Consider the following 23,100-nt stretch of genomic DNA (forward strand, 5'->3'; position numbering starts at 1 on the left):
ATCTAGGCATAATAAATAAGATAGAATTAAGTATGGAGAGTAGGATTTAAGTATTATTTTAATAGATTTTAATCGTTATATAATGAAGATTGATGGCTAAACTTATGGTGAGGAAAGGTCAAATCTGACGAATTAAAAACTCCTTATACTGATTTTGGTGGGGCCACCCCTACAATATTATTAAATGTCAGAATATTGTAATATTACACCAAAAAGGGCTTGGTTAAGGGGTATAGATCGTAATATAGAGTATATTGTTATAACCCCGTTATCGTTATAAGGAGTTTTTACTGTAGGGGTTAAAACCTAAGGCGTGACTTATAAGGCTCTAGTAGGGAGATATAGAAGGCTAGGTAGAGCCGTACTATAGTAGGTAGAAGCTCTAGCTTATATACTTGCTACCCTACGCGCTCTAGGATCTAAAACAGTCCTATAAACTTGCAGTTAAGCTTTTTATAGGGACGTTTCGTGCGGATATTCTTAGAGGAGAGTAGGACTCGTTTACCAACGGCGAAGTGCTTGGCTAGGTGGTAGCGATTATAGTATTTTACCTAAAGCTTTTAGGCGTGTATTATTAACGCCGCTGCTGCCTTATATATAACGCGTAGGCGTTATAAATACGTCTTTATAAGTTAGATATTTGTTAACTTAAACCCCTCCCTACCTTACTAGGCGTCTTAAACGCTATCTAGGACGTTTAGTAGCTAGCTATAGGCGAGCTTAATAAGGGAACGCTTTATTATAGCATAGACCTTAGAGTTATAGGTAAAGGCTGCTTCTTTAAGTAGGGAGGCCTAATTAAACTATTCCTAGTTTGTAAATATGCATAGGTATACCTTAAGCTCCTAGTTTTAACGCTCTATTTAACTATCTATCTACGGGTAGAATATAGTACTAAGTTTACGTTAAACGCGGAGATGGTAGTATATAGTGCTTTAGTACTCGCTTATAAATATACTACCCCTATTAGAGATAATATTATCTAGAGGCCCTATTTGCGCAAAAACTCTAAATAAGAGTTCTGTAAGTTGCGTAGCATTAATTATCTTACATACTAGATAGTAGCGTACTAGCTTTATAAAATGGTCTATAAGGATAAGGATAGAGTTATACTCTACGCTATTAGGAGTCTTAGACTCTAGGAAATCCATAATAAAGTTAAATAAATAATGTTATTAGGCTTAGGTGGGGACCTAGAGAGGCTGTAACTTATTATAGGGTTTATAGCGGCGCGATTTAGAGCGTTAATAGGCATTATAATTATTTAGGTATTTATAAAGGTCCTAGGTAAGGCCGTTCTAAGCGTACTTTTACGCGATTACCTTAAAGGTATAGTTAAAACTATAGTAGCCGCCTATAGGATCGTTATAATTCCGCTTAAGGATCTCCTATTATAGTAGTATATAATTTAGCACCTAGACCTTATTATTTTACCTTAGGAGTCCTTAATTATTAAGGGTGTAGTCCTTATTACTAGTAGAAACTCGTCCTTAAGTTAACTAATTATATATAGAGCGTATAAAGGCGTCCCTTTTTTATACTCTATAAATAAAATTAACCAGTAACTTAGGGGGTTGTTTTATAAACGCCGTTTTAGCTAAAGTAGCTACTACTACCTCTTACTATAGCACGAGACTCTATATAAAGTTAGTGCTAGTAAAGTAACGTATAATATATAGGTAACTCGCCGGGTTATTATAGGAGACCGTAGCCTAGGCTAAGGAGTCTTCTCTAAGGTTAAGCGCTATTAGGTTAGTTAAAGTAGTTTTAAAGAGAATAGCAGGACGCTCTAGTCCGCTAGCGCTAAGTTTATAAGGGTCGCTTATATACTACACGTATACTACTTACTAGTTTAGTATAGTAGCATTAAGGCCGCCTATAAGGCCTATAACCTGCTAGTGTATTACCGTTTATAACGAAGCCTTATAGGAAATACTATAGTAGACTTATTAATAGGCTAGGTATATAGGTAGATAAGAAGTTAACAACGTAATAATAACTAGTAGAGTAGTTGCCTAATAGATTAACTCTAATTGTATTCTAAGATTTACTATAAAGAAGAGAAACCATCTATAGAGACCGTACGTCCTTAAATATATAACTCCTCCCTATAGTAAAGGGTTTAGTATATTAGTACGTTAGTACGTCGCGTTCCTATATTCCTATATTCCTATACTCCGAACTTATAACATAACTAGCTATATAACTTAGCTACCCCTTATCCTATAGCTTAATTAGTTCTAGTACCTCCTATACTGTCTTAACTAACACATTTATATCCATTCTTAGTAGTCGCACTACTGTTAATATAAGGTCTGTAATACTATCCCCTTCCTCTTTATCTTTATCCTTAAAGATATCTCCTATCTCTAAGTTGTCTATTAGAGGTATAGCATTCCCATCTTTAATTTAATAACCTTTATTATTCCTAATACCTCCTATTAGATCCTTTACGTCTAATTATTATAACTAGCTAGTAACATTTATTCTTTCTCTTAGTAAAGTTATGCCGTCCTATTTTTATTATATAGAGAAGAAGTTAGTATATATTATAATTGCGGCTCCGTTTAGTTACTAACCTTCTTTCTATACTAAGTGTACGCGAGCGAATATGCGATTATCCTATAATATTTAATCCGTCTCTAACGCTAAGTATACATGTTTTATTATTCTTTATAACCGTTTAATTCTTTATTTAATCTTCTCTAAAATTACGCGTATTAGTAGCGGCTAAAAGACTAAAGAGTAAGCTAGCTAAGGCCCTTACTAAGGTTTAACATTGTTTTAATAAGGCGTCTTAGGCTCTAAAAGCTTAACTAGATACTTATACTCGCCTAAGCCGTCTAGTAAAGGTGCTTAAAAGAGTTTTATTTAGTAAAGCAAGGTCTATTTAAACTTAAGGTTAAGGAGGCTAAAAAGGATTTTATTTAAGAAGAGGCGGAAATAACTAATACATTAGTAGTGGATCCTCTAGATAACCTAGTTTGTCTATTACCTTTAACTAATCCCTTTATCTTTAGCTCCTTCTTAATATTACCTAACCCGTTTTCCTCTAATACTCTTATACCTTTTCTATAGCATTTTTTAAATTCTATAGTGGTTTCTAGGTAGTCTTATTATAGCCTATCCACTTAACCTTATACTATATTTTATTGTTAATGTCCTTATAACTAACGATCTTTAAAACTTACTATTTATTTTCCTTTTATTCTCTATATATATCTACTTTATAAATTAGTGGCTTAATATTCCTATATACTGGCTCTAGTATTACAATATACTATATAGGGTAGATCTTTATTTTAGCTAGTAGGTTTAACTTAAATATATCTAGTAAAATCCTTTATATAATTTTAAAAGGTCCTAGTCTAATGTAGTTTAACTTCTTGCTTAGTCATTAACTTTTAAAATTTTTGTATAGTAGCCATACTTTATCCCCATCCTTAAAATCTGGTCCCTTAGATCCCTTAGCGTTATAGTACCTTTTTATTTATTTTTATACCTTTTTTGCTAATTCTATAAGGTCTATATAAAGATTCATTAATATCTTTATTCTTTCTTTAGCTATACTACTTATTTTCTTTACTTATTATAATAATAACAATATTCTTAGCTTATATCTATAATTTGCCTTAAATAGTAATATACCTATTCCTTTTTATAGTGTTATATTATATATAAATTATATAACTAGTAATAATAATACCTAATTGTTCTATATATAATTAATATAATATCTTAGATACTATTCTAGCGTCTAATTTAATCTCTTTATTTATTTATCTATCTGCGGATAATATATAGTAAAAGTTGCTGCTCTAACTCCTTATTCCGCTAAGAATACCTTTTAAAATACTACTATAAATCTTAGATTTCTGTCTAATATAATCTTGCCTAGTACTCTATATCTTACGAATACTTCTTTAACATAGATTCTAGCGATATTCTCCACTAAGATTTCTTCTATATATACTATAAAGTAGCCCTATTTAGTTAGCTTGTCTACTATTACTAGAATTACGTTATACTCCTATCCGGTAATAGGATCTCTTAACTTTAATAACTTAATAATAAAGTCTTATAATATAACTTCCTATAGTCTCTCTAGTATTTTAATAGGTTATAGCCCTCTATATAGCTTATGTTTTATTAGTTTATTCCTTTAATAATTTAGATACTCCTTTATTACTTTTTTTATAATACTTTAAATTTTATTAATAATATATTCCTCCTAAAGTCTTAATACTAAGCCTATTACTCTGTTATATCCTTAAGTTATTCCCTTATAAAAGTCTTCTATAAAATGCTCTACTATGCTCTTTAGGATATACTTTACTTCTTAATTTTCGTATATATCTATCTATAGATCTTCTAGTTATGCTTCTAGAATTCTTTATACCTAAAAGCTCTCTAGTGTTTTATAGACTCTTTCTAGTTCCCTATCCTCTTAAATTGCTGCTAGCTTAGGGTAATTATATCTAATTAATTTATCCTTATCTTTACGTAGTATTACTCCTAATAGTTTCTTATTATTCAATAGTTTAGCCTTTCTACTTAGCGCGTTTACTCTTATATTCTTAGTTCCTTTAATATATTAAATCTTAAAATAGTATTCTATAAGCATTTCTGCCTATCTAATCTATCTTTAATTAAGTTCTTTTATTATTAGGAACCCTATTAGGTTCTTATAATCCGTTTTAACTATAAATAGTTTCTCTACGCCTTATAAGAATACTCTCTATTTCTTTAGTACTATAACTATACCTAATAACTCCTTATTATAGATGTTATAGTTTAACTCTAGTAGTATTATCTTCTAACTATAGTATGCTATTAGATGCTATATATTCTAGTACTTCTATAGTAAATATGCTCTTAGTATAAAGTCTAATATATCCGTTTCTATAACTATATCTAATCCTAGTTAATAGATCTTAAGGATTAGCTCCTAGGTAAATAACTCCTTAAATTTCTTAAATAACTTCCTTTATTTATTTCCCTATACCTATAGTTTCTCTTTCTTCATAGGCCTAGTAAATAGTTTAATATTCTTTAACTACTATACTATAAACCTTCTATAGTAGTTATAAAACCCTAAGAATAACCTTAACTATATTATATTTTCTAGTTCTTACTAACTTACTATGGCTTTAATCTTCTTTAGGTTTATACTAATATAACCTAGTTTAATAATAAATTTAANAAAATTAGTCTTCCTTATAAAGAACTTATATTTCTTAATTGCTACTAATATCTATTCTTTTTATAGTCTCTTTAAGACCCATTTAACGTATTCCCTATATTCTTCCTTAGTTATTAAGTAGATAATAATATTATTAAGGTATACTATAATAAACTTATTAAGGTGTTCTCCTAATATACTATTAATTCATTTCTAGAATGTTACTAGTATATTTATTAACCTAAATTATATAACTAATAGTTTATATAGTCCTTCTTTTAACCTAAAGGCTGCCTTTTATTTATCGCCTTCCTTAATTCTAATCTAATAGTACGCCTATCTTAGGTCTATCTTTATAAAGATTTACGCATTACCTATCTAATTCTAGATTTTGTTAATTAAGGGTAAAGAATACCTATCCTTCTAAGTGATGCTATTTAACTATTTATAGTTAATATATAACCTATGTTTTCCGTTCTTCTTTAGTATAAATAGTACTAGATATCCTACTAATGACTATAATGGTCTAATATATCCCTCTTATAAGTTTTCTTAGATAAACTCTTTAAGTGCTTTTAACTTCTCTTGAGTAAGCTTATAGGTTAAAAAAAACCTTAGACTTATTTCTAGCTCTAACTCTATCTTATAGTCCTATGCTATATAATCCGCTGGCTTTTTACTTTCTAGGCTCCATAGTTTCTTACTATACTTATAGTATCTTTTTAGTATATAACTTAAGCCTTACTTAGTCTCTTTATATATCGCTCTAACTTAGTACTATACTAACTTAGTTTGCTATCGCATCTTATATTATTAAGTATCCCTAATATTAACCTAACCTATAATCTAATTAATCTTTAGATTATATTCCTATAACTAAGGTATACCTAATACTACCTTATCCCGTCCTAATAATAGGATATTAAAAGATATCTTAATTTGTCTCCCTTTAATGGTTATCTAAATAGGTCCTATTTTAAAGTTAATAATCCCTCCTCTATAGGTTATTAGATCTCCTAAAATTATAACTAATAGGTAAAGTTATTCCTTCTGTCTATAAGGTAGTCCTATTCTTTTAACTACTGCTAATAAAATATAGTTCCGCATTACTTTACTATCTATTAGTGCTTTAAACTATTAATCTTGCTAATTAACTTATAAATTTAGGTATTGTCCTTAAATTCCTTTAAGGGTCTAAGGCTTTACTACTGGCTCCCTTTAGTTTTATAGGCCTTTACTTTTCCTAACTATTAGCTACTTAATTCTTATATACTTAGCTCACTCTTTAGCCAATACCTAGTTTGCTTTTTATTCTCTATATACTATAGATATATATTCTTTAGGCATTTCCACTACTATTATCCGTCTAAGTATTCTTCCATAAGGAATCTTTTTAGTTAAAGTATTAAGTCTCCTAACTCCTAAACTTCTACTAGATGCCATTTATATATATACTTAGTATTCCTATATTATTACTTATCTAGCGCCTAATATATCCTTATAGGGTACTTCTAATTCTTTTCTTTTGGATTTTTATATATATTGTATATATCATCTACACACGCGATTTATAATAACGTGTAATATACTAGGTGCTTTAGGTTAACTTTTAACTCGTCTTTATCTTTAAGTTTAAACCTTTATTATATTAATCTAAACGTTACGTTTTTATTTGTAGGTATTAAAATATATCTCTTACTTCTCTAGTCCTCTAATTATTCCTTTAGATCTGTTAATATTATAATTAAGGCTCCCTTAATATAAGTTATAGCCTTCTTAGTAATTAAGTAGTCCTAGATAACTTACTTATCTAACTATATATAGAAATCTTCCTACTTGTTATTATGTCGCTGTCTATACCACTTTTAGTATAGCTATTAGAGTGTATATAGCTTGTCCATAAGGAAGTATCTTCTTATTACTGTATTATAATAGCCCTTTATGTGCCGTTCTTTAAACCTAGTTAAAATCCTTAAATCCTCTTTATCTTCTAGTTTAGTAAGCTACTTAGCTCTTAGCGTACCTGCCTTAGGCCTATTAGTAATTCTTTATATAGGTGCTCTGTCCCTTGTATAACCTAATATACTAGATCTCTAGTCTAGTTTCTATTCTTACTATATAAGGATTCTCTATCTAAATTCCTCTATATTTTCTTTTGGTTTTCGCCTTATAAGTAAATTCTTAAAGTCTTCTTATTTCTTAATTTTAGTTTGTTTAATAGTCCTTATTTATATCTAGAAATCTTAGTCCTATAGAATTTTTAATCCTAAGCTTGCTTCTATCCTAAGCTTAGCTCTAGCCTTAGTCTAACTAGGCTTCTTTAGTATTCTCATCTCGTCTTAAGAATCTTAAATCTTATTTATCTCGTCTTAAGAGTTTTATACCTTTGGGAAACTTCGTCCTAAGCTTATTTATATATTACTAAACTAAGCCGTTACTCTACTCTATTGGTTGTTGTCTATTATAGGTCCTTAAGCTTATCTTATCCCGTCTTAGGAATCTTAAGCATTTTTTATCTCTTCTTAAAAATCTTAAGCCTTTAGCCTTTTGCCTTTATTAAGTGCTAAAGTAGTTTACTGTCCTACTTCTCTTACGTCTTATAAAGTAATAGATATCATGTCTAGTGGGGTCTTAATCCCTACTAATATTCCCTATTCTATAGTGGAATTATCCTTTACCTCTTTTATAATATCTCTAAGGTCTATATACTCTTAGTAAGCTACTTTTATTACCTTATTATTACTAAATATTTCGCCTATATTAAATTTATCGTCTTTAATATCTAATCTACGAGATAGTTTATTAGTTCCTCTAAACTTTAATAATTTTGGCTCCTATAGCTAATAGCTTACACCATATTTAGCGTCCTTATAAATTTAGTATACGTTACTATAATAAAACGCGAAACTTTTAATTAAATATTCTTTTGTTCCTTATAGTATACTATCGTCCCTTTATACGTATATATCTTCTACTAGTCTTATTCCTTTTACTATGTAGTAACTTTAACTACTTCTATAGTCTTTAATATAATAACCCTATTTTCCGTAATTTATATAAGCTCTTTTTTTAAACTATTTTTCTTGCTATAGAGTCCGCCTAAACGTCTTCTACTAAGATCCCTAGTTTAGCCTCTACTCCTTAGACCTTTAATTACTTAATCCTTATCCTCTAGGTTTCTATAATTATTTATTTTATTTTCTATTTTCTTTAGTACTACTTAGGTCTATTAGCTCTGCGCCATACTATAGTTTCTAATTTTAACTATATTATTGCATGCCCTACGCCTTATACAACTATAGAACTCTATCCTAACTCTTCTTAGTCTACTCTCTTTGGTAGATCCTATTATTAATCTTAATTGCTTAGTTAATTAAATCCCTAAGAGTATCCGCATCTTCTATTAGGATAATTACATCTTAGACTTTCGCCTTAAGTCCTTACTTATACTGTACTATAAGCGCCTTATTATTCTATTTAACCTATATTACTAATATTTAAAACTGCGTTGTATACCTAATTACTAAAGTCTTTTATACTAGGTTTTAAAGGTTTTATTCTACCGTAGTAGTTGCCTTTAAGTCTCTAAATATTTGCGTTAGGTATTCCGTAAACCCGTCCTAACTTAAGAATATATACTATACCTCTTAGCTAGTAGTTGTTATACTATACTCCTATACCTCCGTAAAGTAAGGCTTAAACCACTTAAGTGCTCTTCCCGTTAAAAACAATCCTATATAAGTAATTTAATCTATAGGCGTTCCTAGTTTAACTTTTTCCTATATAACCTTAAAGTGTATTTATATAAGAAATCCCTTAAGCTTTAACTTCTCTTCTAAGAATTGCTTAATTAAGGGTAACTTAACCTTAGCTACTCCGATCCCGTTAATTCTTTCTTTAAGTATCCTATTATTATCTATTAATTAATTAACTATTCCCTGTAGCTATCTAACGGTAACTAGCTAAGAGTTAGTGTTTACTATACTAGTATCGTTACCTAATCCCAATGTAGTTGCTGCTATTAACACTATTATAGCTACTGCTTTTAGTAGTATATTATTTAACTTTATTAATACCGTAACTTTAGTAGTAAACAGGGTTGTTTTAGATAAATCTTATCGCGGTAAGTCTTGGCATACCCCAAATAAATTTTCAGTCGCCTTCTTCTTCTTTATTATTGTATAAAATATAGCTTTAGAAGTGGAATCAGAAGCTCTCGACTCTATTAATACCTCTAAATTAAAAAATATAAGAGGTCGCTCAGCTCTTTTAGTATAAGAGCATACCTATCTACTAGGCGGTAATGAGCCCATACGAAATAAAAAAGCCTATCTTTTATTCTATTGTAAATACTGCACAGAGTTATACGCTATATAGTTAACTTCTAACTTCTAAAACTACTTAGCGTTAAAGCATAGCATTATAGTTAAGCCTAAAACTAGTTGTATGAAAGAAGCAATATAGGATTAATTAAAAGACTTTTACCTTAAAGCGTTATCTTAAAAGATAGAAGAGCTAGATTTAGAAGTACTTCGAGCGGTCCTAAAGAAGGAAGTTATTAATAAGGCCCTTATTACATTAATTATCGTATAAAACTTACTATTTTAGATAGTTAAGTGGCCAGAGTTCCATGTTCTTCTATAGTCGATTAATCCTAAAGTAGACGGCTATATAACTATAGCCTATTTAGCAGTTAGTAAAAAGATTTATAATTTATAGCTATTATAAAAGGATATTATACGAAAGAGGCTGTAGTCTGCACTAATAAGTATTTATCTCTCTGTTAATATCTGGACCTCTTTAAATAATTACCTTCTCCTTATAATTTGCGGCTATTTTATTAACAGCCAGGAAAAGCTTACAAGCGCTCTTTTTAGCCTTTGTATAGTAGCCTTTTATAGTAGGGACAAGTAATAGAATACTCTCCTTTTAGTGCTTAAGGACTACGGGATTACGCGAAAGCTAGGTGCTGTTATATCCAATAACTATACTGTAAATAATAAGCTCTGTTATATAATAAGTAACTAGCTTCTTTAGCAGGAAGGAATTAAATAGAATCCCGTTTACTAACAGATCCGCTATTAGGGTTATATTCTTAACCTTACCGTATAGGCTTTCCTCTTTAAAAACTTAATTATTCTTAATAATATTGAGTTGTATAAAGAAGATAAGGTTAAAGGAAAAGAGGAGAAAGAGAAAAGTAATATATTTTAGAAACTTGGCGTACTTAGAAAGCTTTATAATATTACTATACACACCTATAGCTTAGCTGGTCGTATAAGGGAGTTTAAAAGTCTTATAGGGAGAAGAATTCCGCTTAATAATTATACGAGATAGAATAGCTGGTATTTTATGCTCAGCGTAGCAATTTAGAAAGAGTCTGCCCTTAATACGTATACTAAGCGTAACCCTAATACACTTAAAAAAGACTATCTTAGTCTAAAGGACTGGGAGGCGCTTTATATAATAAAAAGTTTTCTTTAAATATTCTACCAGGTAACCCTAAAATGCTAGGAATACGAAGCAACGCTTAAGAATGTACTCTTTATAATAGATGTTATAATTAAGCACCTTAATAAATCCTAGGTTAGTTTATCTCCCCTTTTTATTTCTTAATTTAGCTAATATTATATAATAGAAGGAGTATATATCTGATAAGGAGTTCTCTAAACGCATTAAAAATGCTTAAAATACCTTTAATAGATATTACTATAAAACAGATAACTCGCCCCTTTACGCCGCTGTACTTATTCTTTATCTAGCCCGTTATATAAGATATATTAAGCAGGTTTGGAAGAAGGAGTAGCGTAAGCCTGTACTTGACGGCGTTAAAGAGCTTTAGGAAAGATATCGGAATAGGAGTTCTACGCCTAGAAGTATGTTATTGTATAAAAAGCTAGCTTTAGGTTAAGACCTTAACGAGTTTAATAAGATTGCTGGGGATTTTAATAGCATAATGTTTTAACTAAAAAGTTAAGACAAGTATAAGGACTTTATCTCTAAGACGCTATATAAGATTTTAATAACTATACTTTAGTGGTGGTCTTAAGAACAGTAACAAAAGCGCTGGCCATGGCTCTCGCTTATGGCAATTAAAATTCTCTTAATTCTAGCAATAAGCGATGAGCTAGAAAGAGTCTTTTTAGGGGGACATTGTACGGTATTATGGGAGAGAATATAGATAGATCCTAAAACTCTTGAGAAAACAAAGTGTTTAAAGAATTGGCATTAGAGAAGAACTATAAGAGAAATAGGTGGATTTTCTCTAAGTATTTAGCTATTATGTAGTTAGGAGGGAAAGGTACCGTAATATCCGCAATATCCACAATATCCGCAATATCTGCAATATCCGCAATATCTGTAATATCTGTAATATCTTCCAAATTCTACTAAGTCTACTAAATTCTACCGAATTCTGCTAGAACCGAGTCCTATTCTACCTAGTTAGGGTAGAAAAGCTCTGCATAGGGCACTTTTATCCTTATTAATTGCGATATTTTATGCATTTTCTATTAGATAAAGGATATTTTATACTCGCTTATTCGCATTATCTAAAACAACCCTAGTAGTAAATATATAATAAAGCCTTATAGGAAATACTACAGTAGACTTATTAATGGGCTAGGTATATAGGTAGATAAGAAGTTAACAACGTAATAATAACTAGTAGAGTAGTTGCCTAATAGATTAACTCTAATTATATTCTAAGATTTACTATAAAGAAGAGAAACCATTTATAGAGACCATATGTCCTTAAATATATAACTCCTCCCTATAGTAAAGGGTTTAGTACGTTAGTATATCGCGTTCCTATATTCCTATATTCCTACGTTTCGAACTTATAATATAACTAGCCATATAACTTAGCTACCCCTTATCCTATAGCTCGATCGGTTCTAGCGCCTCCTATACTATCTTAACCAACCCATTTATATCCATTCTTAGTAGTCGCACTACTGCCGATATAAGGTCCGTAACACCATTAGGTATAGGCGTCGGTTTTCTTTTTAGAGGTATTATAGAAAAATTAAACCAGCTATCCTCCTAAGGGGATTAGTAAGAATTTAAATATAAGGTAAGAATTTAGATAGGGAGTCTAATAATAGAATAATAGGGTATATTGTATAGACAGAGACAAATCCTTAAGGGAAAAGGAGGAGTCTATGTGTGAAGTAGGAAGGGTTTTCCTTAGGTATGTGTAGAGCACACACCTTATAGGCGAGTCACCCCTAGGTTACCCTAGGGTTGCCTATACCTTACGGCTGTATAACTATTTACTTAGATTTTACCTAATAATAATCCTTACCGGTAATATACTATATTTTTTATAGCCTAATATACTACTTATAGCTATATATATTAAAAATAGACGCCCTATAAGAGTTCTTAATAGTATATTACCTTATAAAAAGCTTAAGGGTAAACCTCCCTTAATATACTACCTATGGGCTCTAGGATTTACCGTCTACTCCCTTATAGCTAAAAAAGATCGCGTAAAATTAGCTAGGTTTACTTTATAAGTAAAAAAGGGTGTTCTAATTAGCTATAACGATAAGATAATCTATTATATTTAGCTACTAGATAAATAGAAGATTGAGTGGCTTAAAGATATTAAAATTTATAAAGGTAAGATTAGTTTAAAGACTACTACTATATTTATAGAAGAGCCTATTAACTCGCCTAATAAGTAAGGGATAAAAGATACTACTACTCCTTAGCCGAAGCCTCTATTAAGAAGAAGATAATAAAGAATTAATTAAAAGGAAGGTCGCGATAGCTTGCCCTAAAGGCTTAAATCTCTGCCTAAAAACCTCACTACTACTACTACTACTACTACTTAACTAGGCCGCTAGACTTTAAAAATTAACCTACTAAGTAACCTTACTGCCTTTCTTATAAGCCGTAGAGGCACCTTAAATTTCTAATGATTAAGATTTTAGACTGTAGTAGATTAACTACTTACTAAAATATAGGGTGTCTTTGTTATTGTAGTGGCTATTACAGTAATAGAGATACCCTATATTTTGGATCACGATCGCTAAAGATTTAAAATCTCGTTAGGGAACGTAATCCGACTACCCCCTATTAATACCATTAATATTAGTAGCAGAGCCTAATCAAATCGTAGAGAACTCTTTTATATGCATATTAAGTATAGTATAAGGTAGCGGCTTTAATAAAGTAAAGCAGTAGATTATAAATAAGCACTATTGGTTAGGAACGGTCGTATTTACTAGAATCGCCAAACGCAGTTAAATAGTTACGTCTTTGGTTAACTCTGAGCTAGTATATAATTGCCTAATAAGGTAAAGCGCTAAAGAACAAAGTATACGTAAGGCTTAAGAACTACCTAGGTGTAAATTAGTATCTACCTATTCTACCTACTTTTAAATTAGTATCTACCTACTTTTAAACCAGTATCTACTTACTTTTAAATTAGTATCTACCTACTCTATTTACTTTTAATTCTAAATCCACCTACTCCACCTATCGTCTTAAACGTCTTTAGCGCTTTAGTAGAACTATAGGTGTGCTACCCCCTAGCCTTTTTAGGCTTATTAGACGATACGGCGGGCTTAGTAATATAGGTAAAGTAGTAGGGTCGTTCCTTACTAGCAACTTAGTAGGTGGAGTTAGCGTTTATTTAAACTTAGTAAGTAGTGAGGATCGTTTAGATATAGGAGGAGTAGGCGTTTATTTAAACTTAGTTAGCGGTAAGAACGGTTAATTGGTAGGTCTTATTAGTAATAGTATAAATAGTGCAGCGAAATAAGCATTTACCCACTAGTAAGTCTCCCTCTACTCCTCGTCTATATAGTTATAATTTAGTATAGTAGGTTATTGTAGCGTAGACTATAGCAACTTAATCACTTTAATATGGCTATTATTCGAGGCCGAGTTTAATAGTGTCTATCTATTATTGCTTATAATTGTAATATTGGCCCCTTTCTTAAGAAGCAACTTAACTACTTTAATATAGCTATTATTTAAAGCCGAGTTTGATAGTGTCTATTTACTACTATTTACGGTTATAATATTAGCGCCGTTCTTAAGAAGTAACTTAACCACTTTAATATAGCTATTATTTAAGGCCGAGTTTAATGGTGTCTATTTACTACTGTTTACGGTTATAATATTGGCGCCGTTTTTAAGAAGCAACTTAACTACTTTAATATGGCGATTATTTAAGGCCGAGTTTAATAGTGTCCATCTATTATTGCTTGTAGTTATAATGTCGGCGCCGTTTTTGAGAAGTAACTTGACCCCTTTAATATAGCTATTGTTTAAGGCCGAGTTTAATAGTGTTAATCCACTCTTATTATTCTTAGACTTAATACTAGCACCATTTTCGAGCAGGAGCTTTACAGTAGTTATATACCTATTTTTGGCCGCCCATAATAGCGGTTCTAAGGTTATATCAATAGTAACCCCTAGTGCGCTAGGCATTGTAGCTAGCCTAATAATAAACATCGGCTGCCTGGTAATTGATTCTTATCTTACAGTTACGTAGATGTTTAGTATACTATTATAAGCAATTTATCTTATAAATTCTTTTAATCTTATATAAATGAGTTTCCGTAACAAATCCTCTAAAGTAGTATCTTTTAGAGATGTTATAATATAGCATTAAGCTTATACCTCCGATTTCTATACCTTAAATTTAAGTATTACTATAATATTAAGAGATTCTTTACCTTTTATATAGAGTCGAGCCAAAGATCGTTCTGTGGCATTTCCTTCCAAATTATTTCCCGTTAAAATTATAGTACGGTCCTACTAATAAGCCTAGGGATAAACGTTAATTAGCTTTAGGTTAGTGTTAATAGATTCCTTAATATAGAACTAGTATCGCCGACTTATTATTATATTTGTAATACTTTAGCTCTGCTTCTAGATATAAATAAGCTTACTTAAAACCTCTAATATACTTTTAGGAAGTAAGACTTGGGATTTCTCTAAATAAATAAGGAGCAGCTCAGGTTTAACCCTACTATTCTAACATTAGATGGCAAGCGATATATTAAGGTTGTATATAATAATTAGACCGAGCGTCTTATCCTTAACGAACTTATAAAGCGGGTACGCTATATTACCGGCCAAGTAACTACTTACTAGAAAGTATACTGCGAAGGGAACACCTTTAAAACACTACTCGTTATTAAAGACTCGTAGCAGTATCCAGAGCGCGAGGAAGAAGGCAAACTACTGCATAAGGTAGTGGAGAAAGGAGTGGTTAACGTGGCCAAGTACTATTACTATAGGACTATTTATATAGGTGGACAAGATAATAACATCTTTAATATCTATAAGGGGCTGGATATTACTAAAGCGACAAACTATAAGCTAGAAGGATTAATAATGCCTCTAAGACTAGCTAAAGTGCAAGGAAGTATAAGAAAAGGCCAAAGTTCTAATAAAAAGTGGTCTTCTAGCTATAGCGCCCCATTACCGCCCAGTAAGCGCCCGTGTTCGACTTCTCCGACTAAGCGCCCTATTATGCGGAATCGTGTTTACTAACGCGTTATTACTAGTGATTATGGGAAGCCTCTTTACAAGGCAAGCTCTTGGGCTGCAATGCTTACTATACTAAAGGGTAGCATTAAAGGATATAAGTCTTTATATATATAGGCCGGCATTATCTAATATAACATTTTAATAGGAAACCTTATAATAAACAAGGAAGACGATAATCCTTTTTAGCTGGCATTTTTAATCGACTTCGATCTTGCGATTAAAGAGTAGTAGAAAGGACCTTTAGGAGCGCGGGGCAAGACCGGCATAAGAGCGTTTATGGCAATTAGAGTGCTTCTTAGCGAGAAATACTCCTTTAGGCATAATCTAGAGTCGTTCTTCTAGCTGCTTTTCTGGATATACGTATACTATAACGGGCTAGGTAAAGATATCAGTCCAACTAAGTTTAAGCATTAAAACTATAAGAATACTATAGAGTTGGCTAAGTTAAAATCGGGGCTAGTAAATAGGGAAGAGCATTTTCTTAACCGTATAGCTAAGGCATTTACACCTTACTACTAGCCGCTAGTTCTGTAGGTTAATAAGGTACGGAAGGTAGTTTTCCCAATAGATAGAAAGTAGGAGAAGGAAGATAGAGCGCTTTATTTCTAGATAAAAGAGATTCTCTAGCAAGTATAGAAGGATCTAGAGGTGTTAGCAGAGTAGATAGAATAACATTTTATTATCCTATATTCTTCTACTATACGAGTTAAAGTTTTGCAGAGCCTTAGTCGAAACGCATATAAAATAGCGGAGGGCGAGTCGTGTAATAAACCCAAGAAAGCGGATAACCTAATCTTCCGCCAGATCATTAGGTCCCTACACCCTACTATTTTATATAGGCTTTATGTTTCCATAAAATATATAATCCACTCCCTAGCCTATTAGAAGCTTCCTTATACCGCCTAAGTGGAGGCCGTAGGAGAATTAAGCTCTATATAACGGCTCTATATACGACGGTTCTGCGTATAATGGCTCTACCACAAAGCTCTATATAAAAGCTTTATATAGAGCTTTATATAAAGCTTTATACAGAGCTTTATACAAAGCCTCTATATATAGAGCTTTATATAGAGCTTTATATAGAGCTTTACGCAGAGCTTCGTATAGAGCTTTATATAGAGCTTTGTGTAAAGCCTCTATATATAGAGCTTTATAGAAAGCTTTTATACGTAGAGCCTCTATACAGCCTACCTAAACAATAACTACCTAAGGTTCTTTAGGATAGCTATTATAGATTTATATAGGTTTTATATATACTAGTTAGCATTTAGTAAAGTTATATATATCTCTAGAGTTGCTAATAACGGTTTTTTTAATAAAAATAAGTATAAGACCTAAAATTACCTAAGTAATAAAAATGATATATTCTAAAAGCCTAGGCTCTATTATATAATTAATAAACTTTAGGAAGTAATATAAAATATTAGTGTTAAGTTATTTAAATATCCGCAACCTTTATAACGCGGATATCGTCATAGCGCCTAAGAAACATTGGAAAACTGCCTTAGACGTAATTCCGGTGGTTTCGTATAAATATAGTTAGTTAGCTTACGGACTAATTGAAAATCCACACTAATGGAATCACGTTTAAGCTTACTAAGGTAACCTATACTAAGTCGAAGTGCGGGCGTCGGTAGAAGGTAGCCCCGTAGCCGATTATATAGCAAAACCACTTAGACTTACCTTAGGCAGTAGTCTTAGTAGTAAGCTTTACCTAGAATAGTTAAACGCTATGCTTAGACGGCTATATAAGGATAGTATGCTATTATAGCCTATATTGCTACTTAACTCAGGGCTAAGCGCTAGAGAAGAGGCGATAATATTAAGAAGGTTTAGGGGAGATTAAGTAGACCTTAAAAATTAAGTACTTAATCTTAGGCGTTAAATAAAAGACTTTTTTAGGTCAGTTGGATGCTCCCTTAGTCATTACTTATTATAAGGAGTAAGGTGCATATTTTATTATCCTGGCCCTATACGCGGCGTAGCGCAGTATAGGCACTTAGCTTAGTGTTACTTTAGGCGTGCAAAGCCTTATACTTTACCACATCTCTAATCTTTTATTCTTTTACTACTATCTATACTATTTATAGTTCCTCTATAGTAATTATACTAGAAAATAAAGGTAGGAATAAGTAATTAAGATTAGTTTTTTTAGGATTAAAAGCCTTTTAAAAGCCCTAAATCTAAATATAATGCCTATTAAATTTATCTTTATGTAAAGTTCATAAATAGACATAATAAGAGCTATATTAAGCTTTTTAGTTGTAATAATCTATGTATATAATTAATATACATCCCTATATACTGCAAAAATCTACACCAATATTTACCTATCTAGTTTTAGGTATTCTATTAAACCTAGTAAGTTAAATAGCTCCTCCTTTACAAGGGATCCATCCGTATCCTTAAGTATATATATTCTCTCTAGAATTGGTCCTAAGAGGAGATTAAGAAAGTAAGTTATCTATTAACTGCATTTATAGAGAAAACCACTACGTTCTTTATCTAAAATATTAATAAGCAATTTAAAATCATCTACTAGAAGTCTTTTAATACTATAGGAAGTTAGCCTAGTATAGATTCTGCTAGTAGGAAGGAAGCTTACTTACGGTTATAGATACTAAAATCACTATTAGTTAGGACTAAAGCAAGGATACTAGTACTAAATTAAGCTGCTAGTATATGCCAGTTACGTCCCTAACTAAGTCTATTTTTTAGGGTAGTTAGTTATTTATTATACTTAACTATATACCTTATAAGTTTAGAATACGCCTAGGATATTATATCGTCTAAAGCGCGGAAAGTAGGCTAGCCGCAATAACCTAGTTCCGATATTCGCTCTTTATTCCGCTAACGTCTAGTTTACTAAACCGGTTAAAGCTAGTAATTCTATTCTAGCTATATACGAGCTTCCACTAATCTAATTAGGTAGAATCGCTTTATAACAAACGCTGTAGCAAGTAAGATATCTAATTAATTTAGAGACTCTATATTTGCGGATACTATATTACTAAAAGAAAGAATAACTATACTTATATTCTCCCGAATAGTAAGATAGGAATTTTATAGCTATATAAAAGCGTCCTAGCTAGCAACCGTAAAGAATAAGTAAGTAAGGAGCTAGAGCCTATTAGAATTATCTAACGAGCTACAGTTAGTAAAGGTTTAATATATCTCTATTAATAGAAATTTGCAGTTATAGATAGGTAGAATCTCCTTTAGAGTTTATTTTTATAGCCTCTTGACCTTATAGGAGTATTAATTATTAACTTTTCGTTTGCTCTAAAGCCGCTTTAATATTGTCCTTCTAGACCTAGTAATCGCTATATTTAGTGTTTTGGTAGGCTTAGCTTACTATAGTTACTTTTTATTTATAGGCGATTGTACTCCTTCTCTCTAATATGTTTTACTTTACGGTTTAGAATTACATCTAATAAAAGAGACGTCTTTTATACGTTCTTCTATTACGTTATACCGTCTATAAATATTATTTAACTTTACCTTATCCTACCCCTCTTTATACGCTTATATTTAGTCATCCCGCCTTATATATTAGAGATTATAGTTAATTGGTTATTAAGGCTCTTTACGGTATTACTTATCTACCTAAGATAGTAACTATTCTTTTCCTCCTTTCTTGTTATCTGTATAATTATAGGGTTAACTACTAAGACTTTACTACAATGTCTCCGCACTTTAGATTAGTGAGTTTATAGCTATAAAGGGGAACTGGTTTTTTATATAGGATAAGGGGTGTTAAAGGAAAGGCGCGGGAGACTTTTAGGGGGTCGTGTTAACGCCTTAAGATAGCGTTAAATTACCGTTATAAAAGGAAAACTAATTAGCGGTGCTTGCCTTAGTTTGTTTAGCTAGCTTACCTATAGGTAAAGGGGATAAGCTAGAAGCTAAAAGGAGCTTACTAGGATCAATAAAATTACTATTATAATTCTATAAATCTTCTTTAAATAAGTCTCTAATAGCAATATAGTATATAGCTATAAAATTAATAGCTATAGAAAGTATAAGCGCCTAATTATAGATTAGCTAGGAATACTTTAGATTTATATCTAAGAGCCAGTTAAGCTTAAAGCAGATATTATATTAAAGGATTATAAGTTCCTATAATAGCTATATTAGTTATAAAAATTAAACGCAAAGGGGAAATAAAGAAGGTATATATTTTCTATCTTAGTACTAATAGTATTAATTAGTATACCTTAAGTTGGTTTATTATAAGTAAGGAGATTATAGTTTAAAGGCGGACACTGCGCTTACGCGCGTAAGTAGAAGGTGGTAGGACAAAGTTACCTATAGAGACTAAGTATGGGTCTTAGCTTATTAACCGCCCAAATATTTTAAGTAATAAAAGGCAGATCCAGCCTTATAGGGCAATAGCTCTATTAATAACTATTATTAATAACAATCGCTCTAAGTTATATATTTAAAATCCTAAATAAACCTACCTCCTATAATTATGGCGGCTAACTCTACAAAGGTGCGTTTTAAAAGTCTTTGCCGCCAAGAAATTAACTGCCTTAACTCACCGCCTTCTAAATCTAGATATTCTCCCATTCGTCCTCTCCTGCTTTAGGTGCTTTTAAGTATCTTAGTGCCTCTATAGCACCCTCCCTATACTTATTACCTCCTTTAAGCTTAATAACCTTTTAGATATACTTAAGAATCTGCTTAATCTAAGCCTAAATCCTTTACTACTTAAGATCTCTCTATACCGCCTGCCGTCTACATAGGTATTATAGGCAAGAGGAGGAGATTTTAGATTAAAGCCTTAAGCGACTATACGGCGATATATGTCTCGTATAGTTTGTTTAGAAATTTATATTATCTTTGCAATTTCGGCAGCTAAGATTCTATAAGCTCTAAGAGCCATAATTTAAGCCCTTATAGCTAAATTATAGCCGCCTCTAGACAGCTTTAAAACCGATATATCTTATAATTACGCTCTTATATCAGTTATGGTGTTAAATTTTTTAACTTAGTTATATTGTCGGCCTAAAATCTTAGGCTAGAAAAGAAGTATAAGGACTCTCTTTATTAATTATAGCTCTAGGGCCTCTATATATATATAAGGAAGGTATAAGAACCTAGGGGGGTAGTAACTAAAATAGGTAAAATAGAAGGAGTAGGTAACTAAGATAAATCTAGTCCTTGTCGATATATATACACCCCTAGCCTTAGGTAGGGTTAGACTACTTTACTAATCTCCTAAATATCTTTCTAGAAATAATTCGCCTCTCTCTATCTTTATTTAAGGGAACTCTTCCACTAAGGTAATTAAATACGTCTTATTCCTTATTAAGGTGGGTATATACTTACTAGGATAAGCTAATAGAACCAAAGGAATAGTAAAGGGGTTAGTAAAGGGATTGGCCTATATAGCGTGCGGGTATAAATGTATTAGGAATATAATATCCGGTATAGCCTGGCTATAGTTACCCAGCTCCTCCACGGAGGATAATTCGTTAAGTCCCCCTAAATATTTAATTAAAATACTTTCCTTACTAACTTGTTCTTTATTGCCATTTCTAAAGTCTTAACCTTTGTACTTATAATCCTTATTCCTCCCTCTACACATATAGTATGGATAAGCTCCGTTATAACGTGCTTTAGATCTCTGGTAAGTAAGGTAGGCAGTTCGTTTCTAGCTAGTATATCGCCTTATATTTAAAGCAACAGGCTCCGCGTTAGGTTAAGAGCTGTTAACAGAAGTTTCCTTCGGAGTTAAAGGGCATTGCTAAGAAAGAGAAGATTTAGTAGAAGAGTTGGTAAACCCACCGTCTATAAAATACTATATATCCGTAGAATGTACCGCATTCTATATTGATTTTAGTAACTACTCTAGGCCCTTATCTAGTAGCACCAAAAGTTCTTAATCTGGATTTTGAGAATTTTATAAACTACACTTCTTTATCTTGTCTTTAGAGGCTCCTTTCTTTTCTAGCAAGCTTTAAAGCTTCTTATTCTCTTCTAATAGGCACTTATTATATCTTAATAAGCGTTATACGATACCCTAAATTTCCTTAGTGTTACGGACGCTTTAAGTACGATATTATGACTACTTGGAGAAGAGTTAGAAGAAGCTAGTTGGTTAATACAAGTACGGTCCAGGATGGAACCCGTGGAACTATGTGATGAGGAATGGTAAGCGAGTTATATAATGTTATACGCAGTGTACGCAGTGTACGTAGTGTACGCCTATGTGTTACGAACGCTTTAAGTACGATATTACGACTACTTGGAGAAGAGTTAGAAGAAGCTAGTTGGTTAATACAAGCACAGTCTAGGATGGAACCCATGGAACCATGTGATAAGGAATAGTAACTAAGGTTATATAATGTGCTATGTATTAAACAAGAGGAACAAGAGGAACTTACGTACCTTATGTATAACACGTACATCACGTATAAGAAGGATTTTATAGGAGTACAGTTGTATATTTAAGGACCCTCAGTCTCTACCTAGATAGTTCCTTCCTTATAGTAATTCTTAGAATATAATTAGAGTTAATCTGTTAGGCAACTACTCTACTAGTTATTATTACGTTATTAACTACTGTCTTTACATTTCCTATATACCTAGCCTATTAATAGAACCTATCGTAGTTCCTGCTATAAGGTTCCGTTATATAATTACTACTATAGTTACGGTATTAAATATAGGGAGTTAAACAATATACTACTAAAAGCAGCCACTACAACGCCGTTAACGGCAGCAACTACTTTAAGGTTAAGTGGAGATATAAGTATATAAGATACTAACTTACAACTAGTTACGGTTAGGTAGTTATAGAAAATTGTTAATAGGTTAAACGAGAATAATATAATACTTAAAGAAAGACTTAATGGGATTGGAGCAGTAAAGGTTAAGTTACCTTTAATTAAACGATTCTTAGGGGAGAGATTAAAGCTTAAAGGATTCCTAATGTAAATATATTTTAAAGTTATATAAAAAGGGGCCAAGTTAGCCACGATAATAGATTAGATAGCCTACGTAGGACTATTCCTAATAGGTTAGGCACTTAAATAGTTTAAACCCTATTTAATAGAAATATAGACTAACGGAATAACTACTACTAATTAAGAGGTATAATTTGTGTTTTTTAGCTGGGTAGGATTCGCGGAACAATTAATATAGATATTTAGGGACCCGGAAGCAACAGTTATAGTAAAGAAAAAGCTTTAGGACCTAATACATTAAACTTTAGCAATTAAGTACATGATATAGTTTTAAACACTTACTATATAGGTTAAATAGAATAATAAGGCGCTTATGGCATAGTATAAATAGGGACTTAAGGCTAAAGTCTAGGACGTAATTATTCTAATAGAAGATGTAGATACCCTAGGGGAATTAATAGATTAAGCGATTAAGATTAATAATAGGAT

At 31.6% G+C, this 23,100-nt stretch overlaps 1 protein-coding gene across 1 annotated transcript; it reads right to left on the reverse strand.

Annotated features, from left to right (window-relative positions):
• Positions 1-14,317: 14,317 nt before the first annotated feature.
• On the reverse strand, positions 14,318-14,548 carry K441DRAFT_493743 (uncharacterized protein; the record flags this gene model as incomplete). The annotated part of the gene is made up of 1 exon (XM_067641990.1): positions 14,318-14,548. A coding segment is annotated over one exon (231 nt), but the record flags the coding sequence as incomplete, so codon positions are not given.
• Positions 14,549-23,100: the final 8,552 nt, after the last annotated feature.

This window comes from Cenococcum geophilum, assembly GCF_001692895.1.
Source record: "Cenococcum geophilum 1.58 unplaced genomic scaffold K441scaffold_105, whole genome shotgun sequence".
NCBI classification, from domain to species: domain Eukaryota; kingdom Fungi; phylum Ascomycota; class Dothideomycetes; order Gloniales; family Gloniaceae; genus Cenococcum; species Cenococcum geophilum.